The sequence below is a fragment of the Ciconia boyciana genome, chromosome 8, assembly GCF_034638445.1.
Source record: "Ciconia boyciana chromosome 8, ASM3463844v1, whole genome shotgun sequence".
Lineage (NCBI taxonomy): Eukaryota > Metazoa > Chordata > Aves > Ciconiiformes > Ciconiidae > Ciconia > Ciconia boyciana.
This window is the reverse complement of record NC_132941.1, coordinates 15,768,286-15,788,272: the sequence shown is the minus strand read 5'-3', so window position 1 is coordinate 15,788,272 and position 19,987 is coordinate 15,768,286. Positions and strand designations below refer to the sequence as shown.

The 19,987-nt window shown below is 40.7% G+C and overlaps 2 protein-coding genes across 5 annotated transcripts in view; one reads left to right on the top strand and one right to left on the bottom strand.

The window, feature by feature from the left end:
- Nucleotides 1-5,574: 5,574 nt before the first annotated feature.
- Nucleotides 5,575-16,806, top strand: MNS1 (meiosis specific nuclear structural 1). 2 transcript variants are annotated; one of them, XM_072870783.1, is made up of 10 exons: nt 5,601-5,634; nt 5,712-5,834; nt 6,117-6,244; nt 7,184-7,286; nt 8,149-8,378; nt 9,136-9,352; nt 9,431-9,538; nt 11,078-11,335; nt 12,257-12,382; nt 14,066-16,805. In XM_072870783.1, the coding sequence occupies exons 1-10, from the start codon at nt 5,632-5,634 to the stop codon at nt 14,162-14,164; spliced, it is 1,395 nt and encodes a 464-aa protein (XP_072726884.1). In that variant the 5' UTR covers nt 5,601-5,631; the 3' UTR covers nt 14,165-16,805. The 2 variants fall into 2 exon arrangements, with proteins under 2 accessions (XP_072726883.1, XP_072726884.1); XM_072870782.1 differs by having other exon boundaries at nt 5,575-5,834; nt 14,066-16,806.
- Nucleotides 15,550-19,987, bottom strand: part of TEX9 (testis expressed 9) — a 25,404-nt gene continuing 20,966 nt past the window's right edge. For 2 of the 3 annotated variants that reach the window (XM_072870786.1, XM_072870784.1), the window contains exons 11-12: nt 19,740-19,874; nt 15,550-15,755 (exon numbers count right to left, since the gene is read on the bottom strand). In XM_072870786.1, the coding sequence (XP_072726887.1) occupies nt 15,678-15,755; nt 19,740-19,874 (213 nt within the window). In that variant the 3' untranslated portion in view covers nt 15,550-15,677. Of the gene's footprint in view, nt 15,756-19,739; nt 19,875-19,987 lie in introns of those variants that run through there. The other variant, XM_072870785.1, reaches the window with a different exon arrangement.

Genomic DNA, 19,987 nt, shown 5'->3' with positions numbered 1-19,987 from the left:
TTTAACACGTACAGCAAAAAAATGAGCATGGTGCACAGCAGGTAAACCAATATTGAGAACAGACGAATCAATATCAATGCCTGCAACTATCAACAGATCTAAATTCCTTAATATGCTCTGGTTAATCTGTTATTATCTCAAACCCTTCGTGCCCCACGTTGGGCGCCAAAAAAGGACTGCTGTGGTTTAGCCCCAGTTGGCCATTAAGTACTACACAGCCACTTGCTCACCCTCCCACTTCCCAGGGGGTGGGGGAGAGAATCAAAAGAGTGAAAGTAAGAAAACTCAGTGAGTTGAGGTAAGAAAAGTTTAATAATTGGAACAACAACAACAAAATAAACTGTAATGAAAAGGAAAACTTGTTAAGAGTGAGAGAGGAACAAAACCCAGGAAAAAAACAAGTGATACAACCGCTCACCACCTGCCAAACGATGCCCAGACAGTCCCTGAGCAGCAATTGCTACCTCTCAGCCAACTGCCCCCAGTTTATATACTGAGCATGATGCCATATGGTATGGAGTAGCCCTGTGGTCAGTTTGGATCAACCATCTTGGCTGTGCCCCCTCCCAGTTTCTTGTGCACCCGGCAGAGCGTGGGAAGCGGAGGAGTCCTTGACTGGTGTAAACATAACTTAGCAACAACTAGAACATCAGCGTGTTATCAATATTATTCTCATATTAAAATCCAAAACTCAGCACTATACCAGCTACCAGGAAGAAAATGAACTCTATCCCAGCTGAAACCAGGTTAACATGCTATATGATGCTGTGGATGTAAATTCATTCTGATAGTTTTAGTCATGTCAGCCTTTAGACACACAGCTCACAGCTTTTACTCTTGACCAGTAGGACTGAGCAGAGATGGAAGCACAAATACAAAGCAAAAAACATGGAGCTCCTAAAAGACTAATTTCTGTTCGTGTCCATTGCACAAACATCCTTTCTGGCCTGACATGCTCTGTTTATTCTCTTTATTCTTTGAAAACTCAATACTACACCTAAATATTTATTGAAACCACATTTTTCTCATCAGGAACAGCTGTATTTTTGTTGAACACATTTGAAGCACTGAGTATTTTTGTTCCTTGTATTATTTTTGTTTATAGTCCATGATGTCATAAGTAAAAGATCACTTCTGCCTACTGCTGCCATGAGACATTTTTTCCTTACTACTGCAGGATAATTTAAAAAAAAATCAGTACTAAGATTTTATTGACAGTGATAGCCCCTTAGCTGCTAAATGTGCTATCCCATCCATCACTAATCTCAAGCAAAGCAAGCATTAGTTTCTCTGTGACTTATCTAGGTCTTTAGTAGATCAATAGCACAGCTCAGATGTTTCAGACTCTTCCCTGTTAATTCACATTTATCTTTTCATCCAAAGGAAGTAAATTACCTTACAGAGAAGCTGTGTTATCCCCAATAGCGGTTTATAATGTTGCAAAGTCAGCATGACCCACATATCTCAGCTGGAATGCATTTGTCACTGTCTCATCTTATGATCATCTGGTAAAATGCCCTGGAAAAGAGGTAAACCTGCAAAATGGCTTCAGCATTTTCATTTAATGACCTTTTCTGCTGTGTGCTCCTGCATCACCTTCAATTTAAACTGCTAAAATAAAGGGAACTTTCTTTTTCCCTTTAATACTCCATTTCATCATTTTTATCATTAGCAAAATTTTCATTCCTCAGCAGTCTTCATTTCTGCTGTCATGAGTTGATCAGCAGGTGGTGATATTGAGACTGAGAACTGAATAATGTATTAATATGCTATGTTAGCCCTTAGAAAGGACTGCTGAGTTTAACACTACATTTGTACAGTGAGCTGCTGGTTACCTGAAGCTTTTCAGGCCCTGTGGGAGTGTTTAATGCTGTTAGGAAAAAGGAATGAGAAGCAGGTCACTGACTAGTAAGCTGCAACCAGGCTGCTGCAAGAAGAAATGCTGTATCAAAGAAGAGTGTGATAGCAATTACGCAGCTGGGAGTCATTCCTTTCCAAACTATAGTAAAGTAGATTTTTTGTTATCTGTTATTCTAAAAACCTCATAAATTATATTATGGAAAGAAAACCTAAATAGGAACACACTTGACTTTTAAGGAGTCTGACCCAGCTGGTTGCAAAAACAGTACATTTTAATTCTCTTCCTTCAGATGAGCTGAGCAACTCTGCCTGGACTGAACTCTGTTCTGCAAGTGTTAAATTCTTAGGTCTTTAACTGAGAAATTAGTTGGTGCCATTAAGGAAATCTGCTTTTGACATGAGGAAAAGGTATGTCTGTTTTCAACACAGTGCTGGATTTCTTCCCAAATAAGAACGTATGAGGGGAGGCCCCTACATGGAGCAGCGACTTGCTGTGACTGCACAGCTGGGAGGAGTAGCAAAAGCAGATGCTTTCTCCGCAGGTGGAGGTGGATTGTCCAAAGAAGATGACCTTGGTGAGGAGAACAGGATGTGCTAGGAGGGCACAGGACAGAAACGCTTGCCTGGGTGCAGGTGCGCTACCCATGTGCCTGGACCCCCAGCAAGTTTGCGGGTGATTCAGACCGGGAGGTGCAGTCAGTGTCCTGGGGAGACTTGAACAGCAGCCCCCGGTTGCTGTGGGGAGGGCACCAAGAAGACTGAGGTGGGCTCTTTGCCGAGAAGCGCAGGGGGAGTCTGAGAGGCAAATGGTTGCAAACTGAAAAAGGGGAAGTTCTGTCTGGATGTAAGGGGAAAAAAATAAATTAAGATGACCGAGCTCTAGGACAGGAGCCTGCAGTTCTTGGGTGAGCTCTCAAGAAGAGATGAGACCAGCAGTTGTATTTGAATTGGGGGAAATGATAGTTTGTCATCTTTAAGTATTCACTTTAATGAAAGGAGCAGGGCAAGGGTTATAGTGGGTGTGTCTGTGGAGTTTCTGGAGTATTTTCTCCTCCCTGTTCTCTATGTGGGGTGACTACATGCTGAAAGGTTACTTACCTTTCGTTGGAAATCTGCACACACAGTATGTTTACTGAACTGTCCCTGTGGCTTAATTTATGTTGGGAAAAACTATCAGGGCATTAAAGGTAGGAGTTTCTGAGCACAAACTACCGTAAGTTATCGAGGATAAAAGAATTATCTGGTTGCATTTTTTTTCTTCTTTGCATTTTAAACACACTGCAGTAAATCTGAAATGTATGGGAAATAAAAGAACAATGAGGCACCAAGGACTGGAAACCTCAAAATATTTTTCCTTTGGGATCTTACTGGATATTAGTGTTATGTTCTATGCCTTCTGTGAAAGATACACTGCTCGCAAATACTGTTTACATGCAAATACAAGCCACCTCTTAATTTTAAGAAGAATTTTGTGAACTGTCTTACTGGTCTCTGATATATGTGTGTGTTTTCAAGCCTTTTTACTCGTACTTTTCTGTCTTGAATGCCTTGCTGTCCTGGATACTGAATCAAGGTATACTTGTGTTCTCATTTTAGAGTGTTGCTGTTCCAAATCAAGGACATCATGTGAGCAAAGATGAAATTGTACATCTGAGGGTTATTTGCTGTTATTTCCAGAATTGAGGTGAGGGGACCTGATTTTGTTATTTTGTTTGGTAAGAAAGAAAATTCCATTTATTTCCAGTGAGGTGTACAGCTGTTTACTGAGGAGAAGGGACAGCAAAAGCATCTTTTGCACCTCTATCCCCCCATCCCCTGCCACCTCCAAACCTTGAGCACTGAAAGTCAGTGCTGTGTCAGTGTAGTTAAAAGCTTCCTGCTGTCTAAGTCAATACCCTGGAATCATTGGGGATAGGTTTTTTGGCATTTACTTGTTTTCTTGCCTACTGTTGAAGAAACAGATTTTTTTTTTTTTTAAAGACAGCTGTAGTGGTGGTAACACCACTTGGAAAGAAGAAGTAGGGAATGTTTATGATCATCTTCTGTCTCATCTCTCTCTGCTTGTATCAGTTCAGTTAAAGACATGATCTCCTATAGTTTACTGGTCGTCGTGTTGTCCGTCTGTCCCCCCAAGCATTGTGGGAAAACATTTTTCTCATGAAAAGAGCAAAGAATAACCAAAGCTTCAGAAAGAATTCCACTAATTTGAGAGATTTTGTAAAAGATTGGAAACAGATTTAAAATAATGAGTGTTTCCATCCCATAAATATGTAGATATAGGCATATCTAGCACAGAATCAATAGAAACATGCAGACTTATTTTTACCCAATTCTGAGAGGTGGTGTTCTCTTCAGCTTTATTCATTTTAATTAATTTTATAAAGTAGGTGACATTAATGAATTTTAAATACTGCTTTAAAGAAGTTAGTTTCTCATGACTGTGTAGAAAGGAAAATAAAGGTTAGAAAAGTGGTAAAAGTGAGTGGGTAGGGTTTGGGGAATTAGATGCCACAATGTTGATTTCCTTCCTGGAGCAAAGTCCATCCGGAGAAACTCTCTAGAGTGAACAGTTGTGCTCTGTATAAGATCTCTCTGGAAAAATTAAGGGCTGGGTTTTCCTTTTGCCTATCAGGTTTAAATGAGGCATAGTATATACCACGCAACCTTACCAGATTTATGTATTTTGGTAATGTTCATGGTTGATGTTCTGGCTGTTGATTTCTCCCCTGTGACTGTATCCCCCATACTTGTTTGGGATCCATCACAATAGCAATGAAGGAGAGAAATTCTTAATTAAATGCTGCCACCTAGGTTTTGTGATTATAGATGAGTAAAGTGCATTAACTTAATGTAATAATTCAACAAATGCTCTTGAATAGACTGGGGGTTTTTTAAGATATTTTGGTAGTTTTGATATGTTTCTTCCAACTCCCTGTGCTCAACTTTTACCAATTCCTGCTTCTCCAGAGCAAAGGAGGATGAGTGTATGTGCCAGTGACCTCGCCCAGGCTGCTGCTTTGGCTTCTCTTCTGGAAAACAGTGTCTACCCCCTCCTCTCACGTATGTGAATGCATGAAAATGTGCAGCATCTACTATTTATTTATACCGGAGTTCAGAAGAGACTAAAAAAAATACGTTCCCGGTGTAGCTCTTGCCAACGTGGGAAGAGGTCTCTGCCCCGAGCGAGGGCCCGGGCCCGCACACTCTGCCTGCTCCGGTCTCTGCGGGTTCCTGGCCTGCGCCGCCCCTGCTCCTTCTTCCACCGCTCTGCGGCAATCCCAGGTTTTGCACCTGCTACTGCTGCGGAGCTGGCCGGCGTGCTTCAGCGCTGTAACCAAGGGCAGAGCTACGCTCGCGGCAGCCGTCTCTCTGCCGGCCCTGCCCTTCACGGCCACCTCCGCCTCTCCCGGCCTTCGGCCCCTCGCCTCGCCCGCTGGGCTGCCGGGGCGCCACGAGCCGCCCTTGGGGACGCCCGCTGTCAGCGTGGGAAGCCGCGGGGGGGGCCGGTGCGCGTTTGCGGGCACGGCCGGGGCGGCGGGCGCAGCCTCGGCCCTGCGGCCCGTCGCCCCCGCGGGCGCCGCGCCCCGGTTGCTCGGCGACGGCGCGCTGCTGCCGCCGCGCCCGCTCCGAATCACGTGTTAGGGCCGGGTCGCCCCCCCGGCCAATCAGCGCGGCGGGTTTCCCCCGGAGGTTAAGGCCGTTCCCCGCCCTTCCGCCTGCCTGCCCTGCGCGTTGCCATGGCGGCGCGGCGGCTCCGCGGCGGTGGGCGAGATGGTGAGCGGGCGCGGGGGGGAGCGGGGCCCCGGGGCCGCGGCTGCCCTGCGGCACCGCCTCTCTCTTGTCGCCCGCAGGCGTCCGTGCAGCCGGGCGCGGGGCTGGCGGCGGCGGAGGAGGAGCGTGGCGGGCGGAGGCGGGCCGCCACGCTGCGGGCCGCGCTGGAGAGTGAGCGGCGGCTGGAGGAGGCTGTGCTGCGGGTAAGAGCCGCGGGGCGGCGGGACTGGGGCTGGCCCGGAGCCCGAGGGCATCTACGTGTGCGTGCGAACACACACCCGCCTGCCCGGCTGCGAGCAGGCTGGGCGAAGGCCAAGGGGAGGCGGTCCCGCCGCGCTGCCGGAGGGCTCTGCCTGGCTTTGCCTTCCGAAAGCGTTCTCCTCCGAGCATTGCGTGCTGACGGCGCGGTCTCGCAAGCTGCCCGCTTCCGACACGCGTGCGGATGTGGCGAGGAGGGCTGTTGTGGAAACTGCTGCTTCTGGTAGGCAGAAGAGAACAAGCAGCTGCGAGCGCTGCGGCTGGAGCAAGAAGAAAGGCTGGCGGCTGAGCTGGCGCGGTTGAACCACGAACAGCTTAAAGATGAAAAGATGAGGCAACAAGTAAGGGAGAACAGGTAACGCCTCAAAAACGTCACTGCTTTATTTAACTAGGTGTTACTGTAATCTGGCCCAGCTCTGAAAAGGGTGTTTATGGATGTATTCAGTCAGTTGCATACCTCCTGCTCGTTTTTTATTTTTCTCAATCACGCTTTGGACGGAACCTTAGATGCGGTAAGATTACAGCATGAGATGTTTTCGAGCAGTAGAGAGGAAGTTTTAATACACTAAAATCAGATACATAATTTATTTTTTAGAATAGGCTTTAACTTTTTGAATTTCTGCAGCTGAGAAGATCATAACTGGAAAAAACATAGGAAAAGGCAGACTGAGAAGTGCTTCGGAGAAGGCTGTGATCAGAGAAAGTACTGTGGATGTCAGTGAACAGTATCAGAATAGAGTGTGGGAGGTGAATGCGAGACAGACAGGGGAAGGGAGGTGTGACGTCTGAACAGCGTGAGGTGGTGTGGGCTGAGCGGAGACAGGACAGACTTGGCCAAAGTTGTAGCAGAAGCGGAAATGAATCTGACCTGGAAGGAAAACTTATTTAAGATCAAGATATGATGAAAAATTACTTTTAAGCAAATTTTGGCAATAAGAGAAAAACTCTCTCTGATCCACCAAATTGTCATTTTGAGTATATGCTTTTATATATATATATGTACACTTATATCTATAAGTGTACATATTTACGTGTATATATATATACATTTATGTAGTTAGACGTAAAGTCTGCAAAACTATTGGTAGCATATGTACAAATATAGTTCTTGGTTTGAGACAGGTTTTGTTTGTCTGCTCTTTTACTAGGGCAGTATTTTTCACCTAAAATTGTGCTTTTCCCTTTAAAAATAAATTTTTTAAATTGTGTTTAAATAGTGATGGAAATGTTAATTTTTTTCCCATAGGTACTGATCTCCTTGTAATAGTATAATTTTTTTTTTTCCTCCCCCTAGTCTTGAACTTCGAGAGTTAGAAAAAAAGCTAAAATCTGCTTATATGAATAAAGAGCGAGCTGCACAGATCACTGAAAAAGAAGCTATACAGTATGAGAAAATGGTAATTAGCTTCACAGTGTCTCCCAGCACCTGAGTGCTGTAACTCTGTATGGATTGTGCTGAAAATTTTTCCTTTGAAGCTGGCCTTTTTATCTAAAATATTGTTAGGTTTAGGCATTCAGTGTTTATTGAAAATATGTTTTGCGTTATGAAGGACTAGGAAGCCGGTAATAACCAGCCATAGGAAAAAGGCTGACTTTGCTATTGCAATCAAAGTAGTAGTCAATTAAGCTGTATGAATGGATATAGTTTTATTTTACTGGTTTTGTAATATTTGTCTAAGTTAAAACTATTATACACTTTGTACAGTAAGTGCTTAGTGTGGTGAATCCTTACCTCAGAAGCAGATTGTTGAAAATGCTGTTACTATTCTTAAGCATATATCTGAATAACTTCAGAAAGAATTGTGAACTTTTATTTATGTATGGAATAATAATTGGTAGGTCATCAGGCAGATGATTCTGATTACGTGAATGTTTTATACAAAATACACTTCACGTAAATTGCTGTAAAGACAACACGTTTATTGAGGGTGTTCTACGTAGTTAAACCACCTTCCAGTCATTATGCCAATGTGAGCTAGTTTCACTCATGCTGAATGCTCTACTGTGTCTTCGTTCAATACGGAGCTTCCTTTAAGTATTGTTAGTTCTCCTCAAGTTGTTTAGATATTGAGGGTTCTCCTCAAGGTTTCTACTTACTGAATCAAGCTATCAAACACATTAAGGTACTACATAGATTGAGGTGGAAAACATTCCATTTTTGTAATGCAGCATAATTCCTTTTTATACTGTGTATTTTTTCACTACAAGTTGTATTAGCGGGAGTAAAAAGGAATCTTGCATTGCTTTTTTCCCCTGTAGAAACATGAGGCTGAAATAGCCCAAAAGATGAAGGAAGAGTACGAAAGGGTAATAAAAGAAGAAGGCTGTGCAGAACTGAAGCGAAACAAGGAGAAAATAATGTATCAGCAAGAACTGGAGAAACAGCTTGAGGAACAAGAGAGGAAGAAGCAGGATGCTTACGAAGAGTTTCTAAGAGAAAAACTCATGATTGATGAAATTGTAAGAAAGATCTATGAGGAAGACCAAATGTTAGTTACTTTGAATTTTTATTATTTATTAATTTAAAACAAAGCAGCTGATATAATTATGTATAGAAAACTGATTTGTATATATTTATTTCATAGACTTAGGCCCATTTTAGTTTTCCTCGGTCACATTTTACTAACGAGACTGATTTGCATGGATTTTGTTGTTTAAACATCAGAATGTTCTTGTCATTCCAGTCAATCTCGCATCTTTCTTCCCCAAATATGAAATCCAGCTTATTTCAAGGAGTGCTTCCATTGGGCTCATCACGCTGGAAATGACTGCATTTCACGAATTTCTGCCTCACCTCATGTCCCTGCCTCTTTGTGAGACATGTTGTATGGCTGTCTTACAGACAGGGAGAGGAAAGGAGGTTTCTGAGGGCAGGGTGGTAGTGTCTGTGGGGGAGAGTTTAGTATAAATAAATAAATAAAAAGTTGAGGAGATTCTGGTGCCATTGGGCTATTGGGCTTCCTTCTCCTCGTCTTTCTGTTTTGGTGGACCACGTATAAAATGGAGTAGTAGTGAGTACCTACGTGTACAGTCTGTCCTCCTGAAGAAAGGTGTTAGACATGAGATTCCCTTTTTGGGGCAATTCATTAATAAGTATTTTCAATTTAGGTATCTAGTTTCCAGCTGAATGGGTAAGGAGAGTCATTTAAATCTTCATTTCTGGCATACATTGTTAATGATGAGCACATGGTCTGTTTAATGTTACTCTGCGGTATGTTAAATAACTAAACATTTTTTATTCTACAGGGAAAAACAACTGAAGTTAGATAAAATGAGAGCAACTCAGACATATATTGAAGAATTTAAAAAAGAACAAGCTATCTGGAGGAGAAGGAAACGGGAAGAGATGGAAGAAGAAAACAGGAAAATTATGGAGTTTGCCAACATTCAGGGACAAAGAGAAGAAGATCGGATGGCTAAAGTTCGAGACGCTGAGGAGAAAAAGCAAAGACTTCAAAGCATGGTATCAAAAATTGAAATTGTAGAAAAAATTATTGTACATTATTGTCTTTCATTTAGAAATCCTTCCTTCTTGTAATAGATTGCTCAAAATCTGGAAAGAGAACAACAGAAGCGTGAAGAACTGGAACAAATCCGCCAAGAGCTGTATCTGGAAGAACAAGCGGAGACAGAAAGGAAGAAGGAGATGGTAAGCGCTGGCAGGTAGTTGGAGTAGTACCTCTCTATTGGTGGGGGGAATATTTCACTTTCCGTAGACTTCTACTGCAGATACATATACGGACATTTTGGTACTTGTCAGATACCAGGTTTTCGTATGTTGTCTGTACGTTCTGTGTACCCATGCATTAACTGTTAAGGGAAAATGCAAATGGAGAGGAGTATTGCAACTTTGCCATAATTCCTGCAGAACGTTCAGGTTAGCAGAGCTGGTCTGGGTGAAACTTTTCTAAAATAAAAATAGTAGTGTATATGCAGGAAAACACACAATTTATGGAGCACTTATAGCTATGGGTAAACTAATCTAATTTAAACAGACCAGATAAAAAAATGGAAAGAGAAAATGAAACCATTTTCAATTGCTGATGTAGAAAATAAGCAATAAAGTGAATGCACGGGGCAGTATTTTACATAGTCTTCCTCCATCCCTTCACTCCTCCTGATGTCTTTGTGATGGAGCAGCGCTCCTTCAGTCTTTGGAAATGGAGTTGTGATGCTTAAAGAACATTTAGCCAGAGTATATCCCACATGCAGTTCCTTCTGTATCTGAGGATGCTCTTCAGAGGCCAAGTAACTTCAATTTCCACAACTTTTCCTCTAACAGTGCTGGCAGGGTTGTTTATGGACTGGGTTGGGTTGGGGTTTTTTTCACACTTTGGATTTGCTAAGTCTGCAGTTGTTATTTGTGACTTAGGGATATTTTTGAGGGACTTCCTTGAGCCCATTTTGGTCTGTGGGCTGTCTCAGAGCAAAAAGCTTAATTCTGACATGGTTTTAGGTGTATTAAATGAATTGGAATTGTTTTCAATTCTGTTCTGGCACAAAGTGTCTATTTCCAACGCTATTTCCTAAATGTTCTTAGTCAGACAAGGGGTTTGTATATTAACTTAGTTTTTGGAGGGAAAATTCTGTCCTTTGAGTTTCCTTTGCTGTCCCTAATGTATTTGTTTTTATTTCAACCAGGAAGACAACTGAAGGTTTTGAATACCCTTATTGTCCCCTTTATATATTTATTTATCTCTTATATTTACCTTTATATATTTATATATTTATTTATTTATTTAAGGATAATATCAGTAACTTTCAAGTTCAGGTTTAAGCTAAGCAGGTTAATTAATTGCTTGCTTTTTGCATGTCCATTTGCTTTTTCCTATGGGCCCACCACACTCTATCTTATCTTGCTATGGGTGACAAACAAAATGAAACACAGGCTGAGATACGTAATGCTGTTATTTTTAGACAGTTGTTCAGGAGCGCTGTCTTGTTGATTCACTTCATGCTAGTGGAAAAAAATAATCTCCTTTTGTTTTGGACTTAATTTTGAGAATCTTGAGACATTTGCCAAACTGGTTAATACTGGAGAGCACTGTCAGTTATGGAGTTACTTACGCTAGAAGGTAACAGCTACAGTAAATTTATTCCAAGATAAATCGAGTAGATTGGCTGATAATGATCAAAATTTTCCAAAGTACGTTCAGTAATACAGCCTTTCGTTAAATTTCCTTTATAGGCAGAAATTGAAAAGAGAATAAGGCAACGCCTAGACTTAAGGCAAACATATGAAGAGCAGTTTGCTTTAAAGAAGGTAGCACGACAAGCTATGCAAGAAGAGGAAGAAGCCTTCAGACAACAGATGTTGGCCAAGTTTGCAGAGGATGATCGCATTGAACAGATGAATGCTCAGAAACGAAGAATGAAACAGCTCGAACACAGAAGGGCTGTGGAAAAGCTTATTGAAGACCGTCACAAACAGTTTATTGCAGATAAAGTAAGAGTTTTCACTTTTGCCTTTGGTTTAGCCAAAACCTTTCAGTATGAGAATACTTTTGCGTTACTAGGGAAAGGTGACAGGGGAATTGCAGAGAAATGTGCAGGAGGGGAAGCAGGCCTTTGTTTTGGTTTGCTGACGAGAAAAAAGTCTCTTTAGAGCTAACTTCTTTTGTAGCTGACGAGGTTAGAATCAGCAACATCCCTAGACCCCTGTATACCTGACATGCTCTGCAAATCTCTCTCCAAGAGCTATGGGATCAGTGACACAACTGTTGTCCAGTTCAGTGTCCCTGATCAGCAGCACTGATGACGATGTGTGAGAACGGGAAGTCCCAGCCTTGATTTTAGATTAAGTCTCTTGAATTATCATCTGAGGAAGAAAAGGCGTAAACTGAAAGCAAGTCACGGAATCCTATACTGCAGTTTTCAGGCCTGTTTTATAGAGTAAAAATCACATGTGTAATGTGAATTGCAATTTCTAGTCATCAGCATGAGAATATGTGCCTATTTTTCCTTTTCCTGGATTAGAACAGTAGGGCAAGAACAGACTAACTTGTCTGAGAGCCAAGAAGGAACCAGAACTTCACACTTAATTACCTTTAAAAGGGCTTCTAGTACGAGACCAAACACTTACATAGCAGACTAGCCCCATGTCTTGCCATTCAGTCTTCTCTTTTGTCTGAGATTTTTTCCTAGTTACCAAACATGTGTTAACATTGTTTAAACTGTGCTTTGTGGGTTTTTATATACGCTTTCCCATCCTTTTCAAATTAATTTCCTCTGACTAGGAGTTAATAAGTGCAAGTTCAAAATTTACTCCATGAAAAACATTTTCTCTTTATACTGTGGTGGATATTGGTGGAAACAAATGTTCGGAGCTGAAACTGAACCGTTACAAACACTTGCTTGTTTATTGTAGGAGCGTGAACTTGCAGAAAGACAGTTAGAAGAGAGAAGACAAGAAAACATCCGTACAATTGTTGAAGAAGAGAGACAGAAGCTCCTGAAAGAGCATGCATCTAAATTATTGGGTTATCTTCCTCGAGTAAGTGAATTGTATTTTAAATGCTTTAAACGTTTGTCCTGTAAATCAGTGTTCTCTTGGACAGTCTGAAGTCGCATAACTGCGTAAGTTCCTGGACTCAGTGGGTGTCCTTATTGTGTCAGCTCTCCTGTGCTCACCTTTTCCTTTCTTCTTTTTTTTCCTTTTCTTTCTGAGTTGGGAAGCAATTTACAAATATATTCTTTCTGTATGAGGGGCTTTGGGCTCTATTGCAATATTGATGCCTTGTACAGAACTTGCTGAAAGCTTCCACGGCACTTTGCGCATCCCATTTTTGGGATGTGGAATGTAAGTTCCAAAGCAGGGCTTTTCTAGCTAGAAAGTGGTCCACTATATCTTAAACCATGTTTCCACCAAATTTCTCAGTTGGTGTTTTGGGAGCAATTTCTTACAGTGTTGGCTGTCTTCGAGGCCTCCTGTTACCATGGAAATGAGGCCTCCTCTCTGTTGCAGTGCAGTAAACTGCAGGGCTTACAGAAGCATTTCAAAGCTCTCTCTGTTCATCCTCGTGTTTGTAAAAGTTAAAAAGATGCCAGCAATTATTGTAACAGGAATAAACTACAGTTTATTTTGTATTATGTTTCATAATCGGAAAGATCACTTGATGGCATGCAAAGGAAGAGAGAGCTGCCTTAGGGATGTAAAAATGCATGTACAGTAGGGAGGGAATTACCCAACTATTTAAAGAAATTCTTTTCTGCAATACTGGAAAATATTGTAAATATAGCAGAGTGTAAATTTTATTCAAATATGAATATGCTAATTTGGTATATGAATTTGGAAAATTTGGAGCGAGTTATCTTCTAATGTAGATTGAATTAAAGGATAACTCAAATTGGCAGTATTTTGATACAGTTTTCTGGTTTGAATTTACTGTTGTAGGAAGCCTTGGCTATTTCAGAGTGTCCATGGCTCATACCTGGTCCACAGTATTGATGTTCTACTTTGTTCTTCTCTCTGCTTCAACACTGTGTCTGAATTGTGTGGTCGTACATCGTGTTACTTCATTCAAAATGGTTACATAGAAAAGTGCTACTTATTCTTAAGTCTCCAGTGTAGATGCAATTTGCAATTTATTTTTTTTCCTAAATGCTTCAAGGTGTGTTCTGTGGGTCATACACATTTTTAGCCCTAAAATTAATTTAGATTTAGCTAGAGATTTAGATTTCTGGGTTCCCCTGCTTCCCTTCCCCAAAACATAGTTTCTGATTAAGTTGTTCAGTATCAGTTGATTTCCAAGATAATTTCTTTGTGTGGGCTCATTCCAACACAACTAAGGGTGGAGACAGAGCCCACCCCAGCCAGTGCCCCTTCTCAATGCAGTTGCTTGATTTTACTAAAGCTGCACCTGTGCTGTGCTGGCTATAATCCCTTTTGTCAGAGAGGGAATGCAGGTAAATGTTGTCTTTTGTATAGTGCTCATGTTGGAGTCTTTACCTCAGCATTTGTGTGAAGAACAAAAGAGGCGGTTCTGGTTATCACCAAGTACACCCATGTGAAACTCATCTATTTTGTGATGGTTTTCAGGGCTGTTTGTTTTAAAGGTAACACCGGTACCATGGATACAAGCTATTCCATTCACTTCCGTCGAAAGTTTCAGAGATCCATAATAATCTCTCTGCTTTGTTTTACCTTCTGACGTGTGTTTCGTTCCCCTTATTGCAGGGAGTACTCAAAGACGAAGATGACATTAATATGCTTGGAGAGGAATTTAGACTGGCTTATCAGAAGAGAAGAGGTAATGCATTCTCAGAAGAGAGCTGAAATTTCCCCCATTTCATCTGCTGGTTTGCCACTAGGTGTCATCTGATTACTAATGAAAATTTCCATTTGCTGTTAACAGTGAGGAACTTCCTAATATCATAAAAAGTCTCCATTTTGAGACTGGAGTTCTAAACTGATGAGCAGCTAGATTTATGTAAGTGTATGTTGTACTTGCATTTTACATCAATAAACTGTCACGGATTGCTCAATTATTCTTGGTTAGTGATGCAGCAATGTCAAAAATGTTTTCTCCAGCAACTCTGCAGAAGCCAAAGCTAGTGTAAATTCAAATGTGTATTTCAGTATGGACTATAAGATTCTCTTAATGGACTACTTCTGGTTGCAATTTAGAGATTTATCTGCATTGGCATTACAGTATTGAAATACTAATCTCAGTGTGGTTTGTCTCATCTTAAAGGGGTAGGTCTGAGTTACTTGTTTCACTCTTAGTTCATGTGACTTTGCTAGTAGGATCTAAGCAGAGACATTTTTCCATTTTGAGGTCAGAATCACTGTTTATACCTTTCTTTCTGTGCATAAACTTACTACTTGTGTGCGGTGTTCCTATTCAATTACTCCGAGGGAGGAATCCATTGAAACAGCTGAGGCTTGGCAGAGGTTCATGCAAGCAGCATGGGCTTTTCTTGCTCCTGTTAATTCATGTACACGTGATATGCTCAGCTCATCTACACTCAAACTTTTATCTAACTCTCGATCATAACGATGATATAATAAAATCTTTAAGGATGTAATGCTTGTAGAGCACGTGTGAATATGGAGCCATCGCTCCTGCTGTATCCCGAAGCAGCAGCTGATGGCCAGGGAAAGATTTAACACTTTCACCTTGACTAAAGTAGCAATTTAAAACAATACAACTGTATCAGACTATCTGGATAGTGAGGGGCAAGTCTCATGTATGTTTTTGCCAGCCAAGGGTGTAAGATGTGATAGCTAAAACAAGTTATGATCATTTCTGTAAAGGTGCTGTTGGTGCTTAAATTAGATGCCAGACTAACTCACTGTGAGGGGAGATCTGTTATAGAGAACAGACAATGCTAATTTTCCAACCATGTGTCTTAAAAAGGGCATGACGTTCTCTTCTTAACGGGATCACCGGTTTATTTATTTCTGTTGCAACAAGGAATTTTCTGAGACTAAACCCTGCCTTCTTTGGACTGAATATTACCTTAGATAAGGTACAGTTTTAAATGCTAAAATGGAGCAAACTGATAACAAAGTTCACTTGTTGGAATATCCCTTGCACCGTCTGTGCTTCTCTGTTCATTACAGAATGGACAGTCTGGACTTAAACTTCAGTAGAAATTTTTATTTCATATGATATCACAACACAAGCTATCAGGCTTATAAAAGTTACATGACTTAAACATCAGCGAAATCAAGGCACTGGGATATACAGTTATTAACTATTATTATTAACAAGCATTCATATACAGTGCCAAAATAAATGTACCATCTGACTTGTATTTCAAACAGAAGGGGTTTTTTTATGGAATCAATAATTTCCCCACTCAAGAGCTTTCATGAATTCCTCTTCAGTAAAAGAAAGCATCTTAGCAGCTTCAATGTGCATCTTAAAAACAAAAGAAAAAAAATTAGGAGCAGAAGGTAGAATAGTGTGAGTGACCAATACAAAATGCTGTACAATTGGGATAGCTGAAAGGGGCTTCAAATCTATCATTCTGTTCTTTCGTACTATGGTTTTGATGGATGCTCACCTGTTTAAGCTGAAGCTGGTATTCATATTTTTCTGCAAAAATTTGTAGTGCAGGGATAATGTGATAAATTTGATGCTAAACATTGCAACTTCAGCTCTAGTAAAACAGGAGCAATAGCTTTTCTTAGTTCCTTATATTGCTTTAAAAATACCTCAGTTTTAATGAGGCATGAAAATTACTGAAAATCTGACAACTCTTGTGACCTCTAAAGAACACGTATAAGAAAACTGGTATACATTCAAGCTGATCAACATACAGCTTAACTTTAAAGCTATTACAAATCAAATACATGATTAAGATTCAGCATGCTAGCACCTCTAACATGTGTGATTTAATGTTAAATGAGGATTTTAACAAAATAATGTAACACCATTAAAAATTAACAATCAGCGTAAAACAAAGAGTAATTGTACTACACCTTAATGAGAAATACCTGGAGCTGACCACAGGTAGCTGTGTTACCATGTGTCACACCATACATCTATGGTCCATTATAGCACATACACACACACCCCCCCCCCATGCATACATTTGTATTTCTACTACATAGGATATAGCACATTACTTTAAATGGAACACTGAAAGGAACAAACAGAACTTTTTCACTTATAACAAGGGTGTTTTCTGTTCAATGTAATTGCTTGGAGAAACATCATCAGGGTCATCAAGATTGGATGAGAGAACAAGTACTAAACGGTCAGTGTATTTGCACAGAACTACCTATCAAATAGGTGCAGCAGCCAGAAAGCCCTGAAAGCTCCCTGGGTTCCAGCTGATGTCACAGCAGATGTCACAGCTGTGCCACACGTCCTCATCCCCACACTGGAGTATAATTTCTTTACCTATCGTCATTCAAAGTGGAAAGGGAAGTGTCCCAGCTAAATGTTTTTTACTGCAAATTTTAATAAAATGGTTATGTTTTGAAGAACAGGAAACAATTAATGTCTACAAGGAATCTGTTGTGGGGGTTTTTATATATAGACATAGTCAGTTCAAAAGAACAACAAAGCATTTTGCCGTTCTCACAGGCAGTGTGGGACTCGCTCTGTAATACCCTCCAGCTCTGTAAAGCTCAGAGTAACTTCCCTTAATCCCTTTTAAAACTCCGATTTTTCTATCAAATTCTCTCTCTCAAGGCAAGCAGAGAATGGTCTGAAGAGACCAGCTGCAACACCAGCAACTGCCTGCTGCCAGCTGCAACTCATCCTATTACTGATACTTAATACCTTTGGGGGATTTTTTTTCCTCGATCATTCTTCATGTGGTAGCACATCCTCACCTTCAGGCTAGCTGTACCTGCTATGTGCATCAGAATCTGCTGCACAAGTACTACACAAATGGCCCAAATTAGGTTTTCCTCATTCATTTAACAAATGGCTTGTGTGAAGCAGAGTGGAAGTCCTTCAGGTGGTTACGTATACTGAGCACAAGTGAGCTTCAGCTGCCCTTCCCCTGTGCCTTCTGCCAGAAGCTATCAAGGGCAGAGTTAGCGCCATTCTCTTTCGGGTTCTTCCAATCATAGTCTGTTCTGAAAGGACAACTAACAGCATCCTTCTTCTGTGAGTAAATAACCTTTTTTATAAGAAAAGGTAAGTAAGTGGCTTCCTCTACTACCTGCAGTTCTGATACAGCATTAATAATTATTTTAAAATATATTTAATGAAATTTTGGAAGTTTATCCGAGACTGTGGTTTTGATTCACAAACAGAAATACTGCTCTTTGACACCTATTTCGGTGAATTCACATTCCAGAGGACAATGAGCTACCTCATGTATAGAGAATATTTTGAGTGACCGCTATATTTTTTTCATTCTCAAAATAAACTTGAAGAGCTAGAAGGGCCAGCCAAAGGCTAAGCTAGTGCTATTGCTGTTAGATGAATCCCCAAGATCTCCTCTGCATCCTGTTACTGCCAGAAAAGTTCTCTTCCACTGGAAATGCACAAGCAGCCCCAGTTCCTCTTATTCCAATTACCTATCCTCCTTTGTCCTGCGCTGGAGAGGCATTCCAGATTCAAGGGTGTATTTCCATATTGCAATTCGCAATTCTGAGGATAAGTATGTGTATTTTGTTACATGAAGTTGCCACTTGATACAGAACTATTCTTTCTCTATGGGGGCTCAACAGCTTCCAGAGTGTTTACAAAATGTCTCGTGACCACTGCAGTGCTCTAAAGGGCAAATCAAATGTTCTATTTTCTTATCTCAAAGGCTGGCCCTTCTAAGGTGCTTCTGCTCAACAAGTCACCATACATTGCTTGCTTTACCTCTCTTACAGCTTTGGTTTGAGAGCGCAAAAAGAAGCGTATTAACTCCGTTCTGAAATGAATCACATTAGATTCAGCAGAGTAAGCAATTAGAGGTGAACCACTCTGTGATGTTAAGATCCTGTCTAGACAATTGTGAAGCCCATAGCTCTGCACGTGTCTTGTGCAGCCTCAGAAGGAAAACTGATACAAATGATAGCAAGCAATCCCAAGTATTTGGTAAGTGAAAGGTGTGATGGAACTGTAAGACCTAGATGCATCAGTAAGTGGAAAACTGTTTGATTTGGGCAACATCTCTTGGTATACACTCCTCTCACTTTAATTTCCTTTTATGTAAACTTACAGGTTCTTTCAATTTGTACCTTCAAAGCTCATTTGACAGGTCTATGCTGAAAATATAATTTGAGAAATACAACGTATTTACCCACTCTGCAGTGTCCAAGGTTTCTCTTCCAAGTAAAACACCTCTCTCTTCTGGGACATCAGTACAGCTTTATCAAATACGATAGTTATATATTTAATATATATAACTATATATATAAACTATATATATATAAATTTAGTGAATATATTTTTAGCTATATTCTGTCTGAAGTATTAATCCACTTTTTGCTACAACACCTTTCTATGAAAGCTGTATCACTAGTTGTTCAGCATGAATTGTCAGCAAGTACTCTACTACCTATCCTCCATTCAATTTCAGCTAAAGAAACTAAAAGGCAGTAGCCCCTGCCCTCCCTTTTATGCCCTGAAGGAGAGGAATGGAGGGAGACATGAAGTGAATGTAGAATCAAACTACTTTCAAACTAAGGCTAGCTGCAAGTGCAGTGTGGATGGGAACAGCCATGCAGATGTTACTACACTGTGTGTGATTCAAAGTATGCATGATATTCCAGGAATCACAAAAGGATGGAGATCAACTCCCCTCGTTCAATCTAGTAAATTCACAGCTAGGATAAGTACTCTCTCTCTCTTTTTTTTTTTTTGGTCTTTTTTTGCCTGACACACAAGGAGATCTGCACCTGGGCAGAATTGTAGGTGTACAGAACACCCCAGAATATAAAGAAAAAGAAACAATGTGAATAGAGAAGGACACACTTCGAGAACCCAGGAAGAATGTAGGTCTGAAATGTAACAGATCACTCCTGAGAGGGCGGGCTGTTGCAGCTGCTGATACGACAAGTAATATGCTGTGGGGGAAAAACAATTAAAAAAAAATCTTGCATGCTAAAATGGATTCTACTGACACAGCACCAAAGGGAGTTGCTGTTATTACCTGAACAGCATTTGTTCTTGAACGAACAGATACGCTCGGTCCTAAAGCTTGTCAGTTGTAATCCTTCACCATGACAGGATATGTTCCAAGTTAGGAATGGGGTCAATTCACAAGAAAATCAGCCTTTGCTATAAAGCAAAATATTAGCAATGTGCACTAGTAACACCGAGGCTGGTGCTCCCTTGCATTGAAACTTCCCAGTCTTGGGGCTCTAGTTCACGTGAGTAAGTTACTTGGCAACAGACATGTTTAGCTAGAGGCTGTTAAATGAAATATAACAGTACTCTGGTCCTTACCTTTTGTCTCTTTAAAATATCAATTAACTTTAACTGCTTTTTAAAACCTGTCATTAGCTCTGCTTTTTGTTTCTGCAGTTTCTTGTTTTCTGTTTTTAATTCTTCAATTGTTTTGAGTTCTTGGTTAGCTACATCCTACCATGGGAAGAAAAGGAGAAATGTATTATTTATGAAAGTGGTGCTTTAACCAATGAAAACTTGGCATTAGGTAACAAAATGACAAGCAGTAGCCACACATGACATTTCTG

Bases quoted from the DNA above. Each gene is read 5' to 3' on its own strand.
- MNS1 (XM_072870782.1), top strand. From the start codon at position 5,598: ATGGCGGCGCGGCGGCTCCGCGGCGGTGGGCGAGATGGTGAGCGGGCG. The intron at 6,245-7,183 runs GTAACGCCTCAA...TCCTCCCCCTAG, and splicing joins CAACAAGTAAGGGAGAACAG to TCTTGAACTTCGAGAGTTAG. The intron at 9,353-9,430 runs GTATCAAAAATT...TTCTTGTAATAG, and splicing joins AGCAAAGACTTCAAAGCATG to ATTGCTCAAAATCTGGAAAG.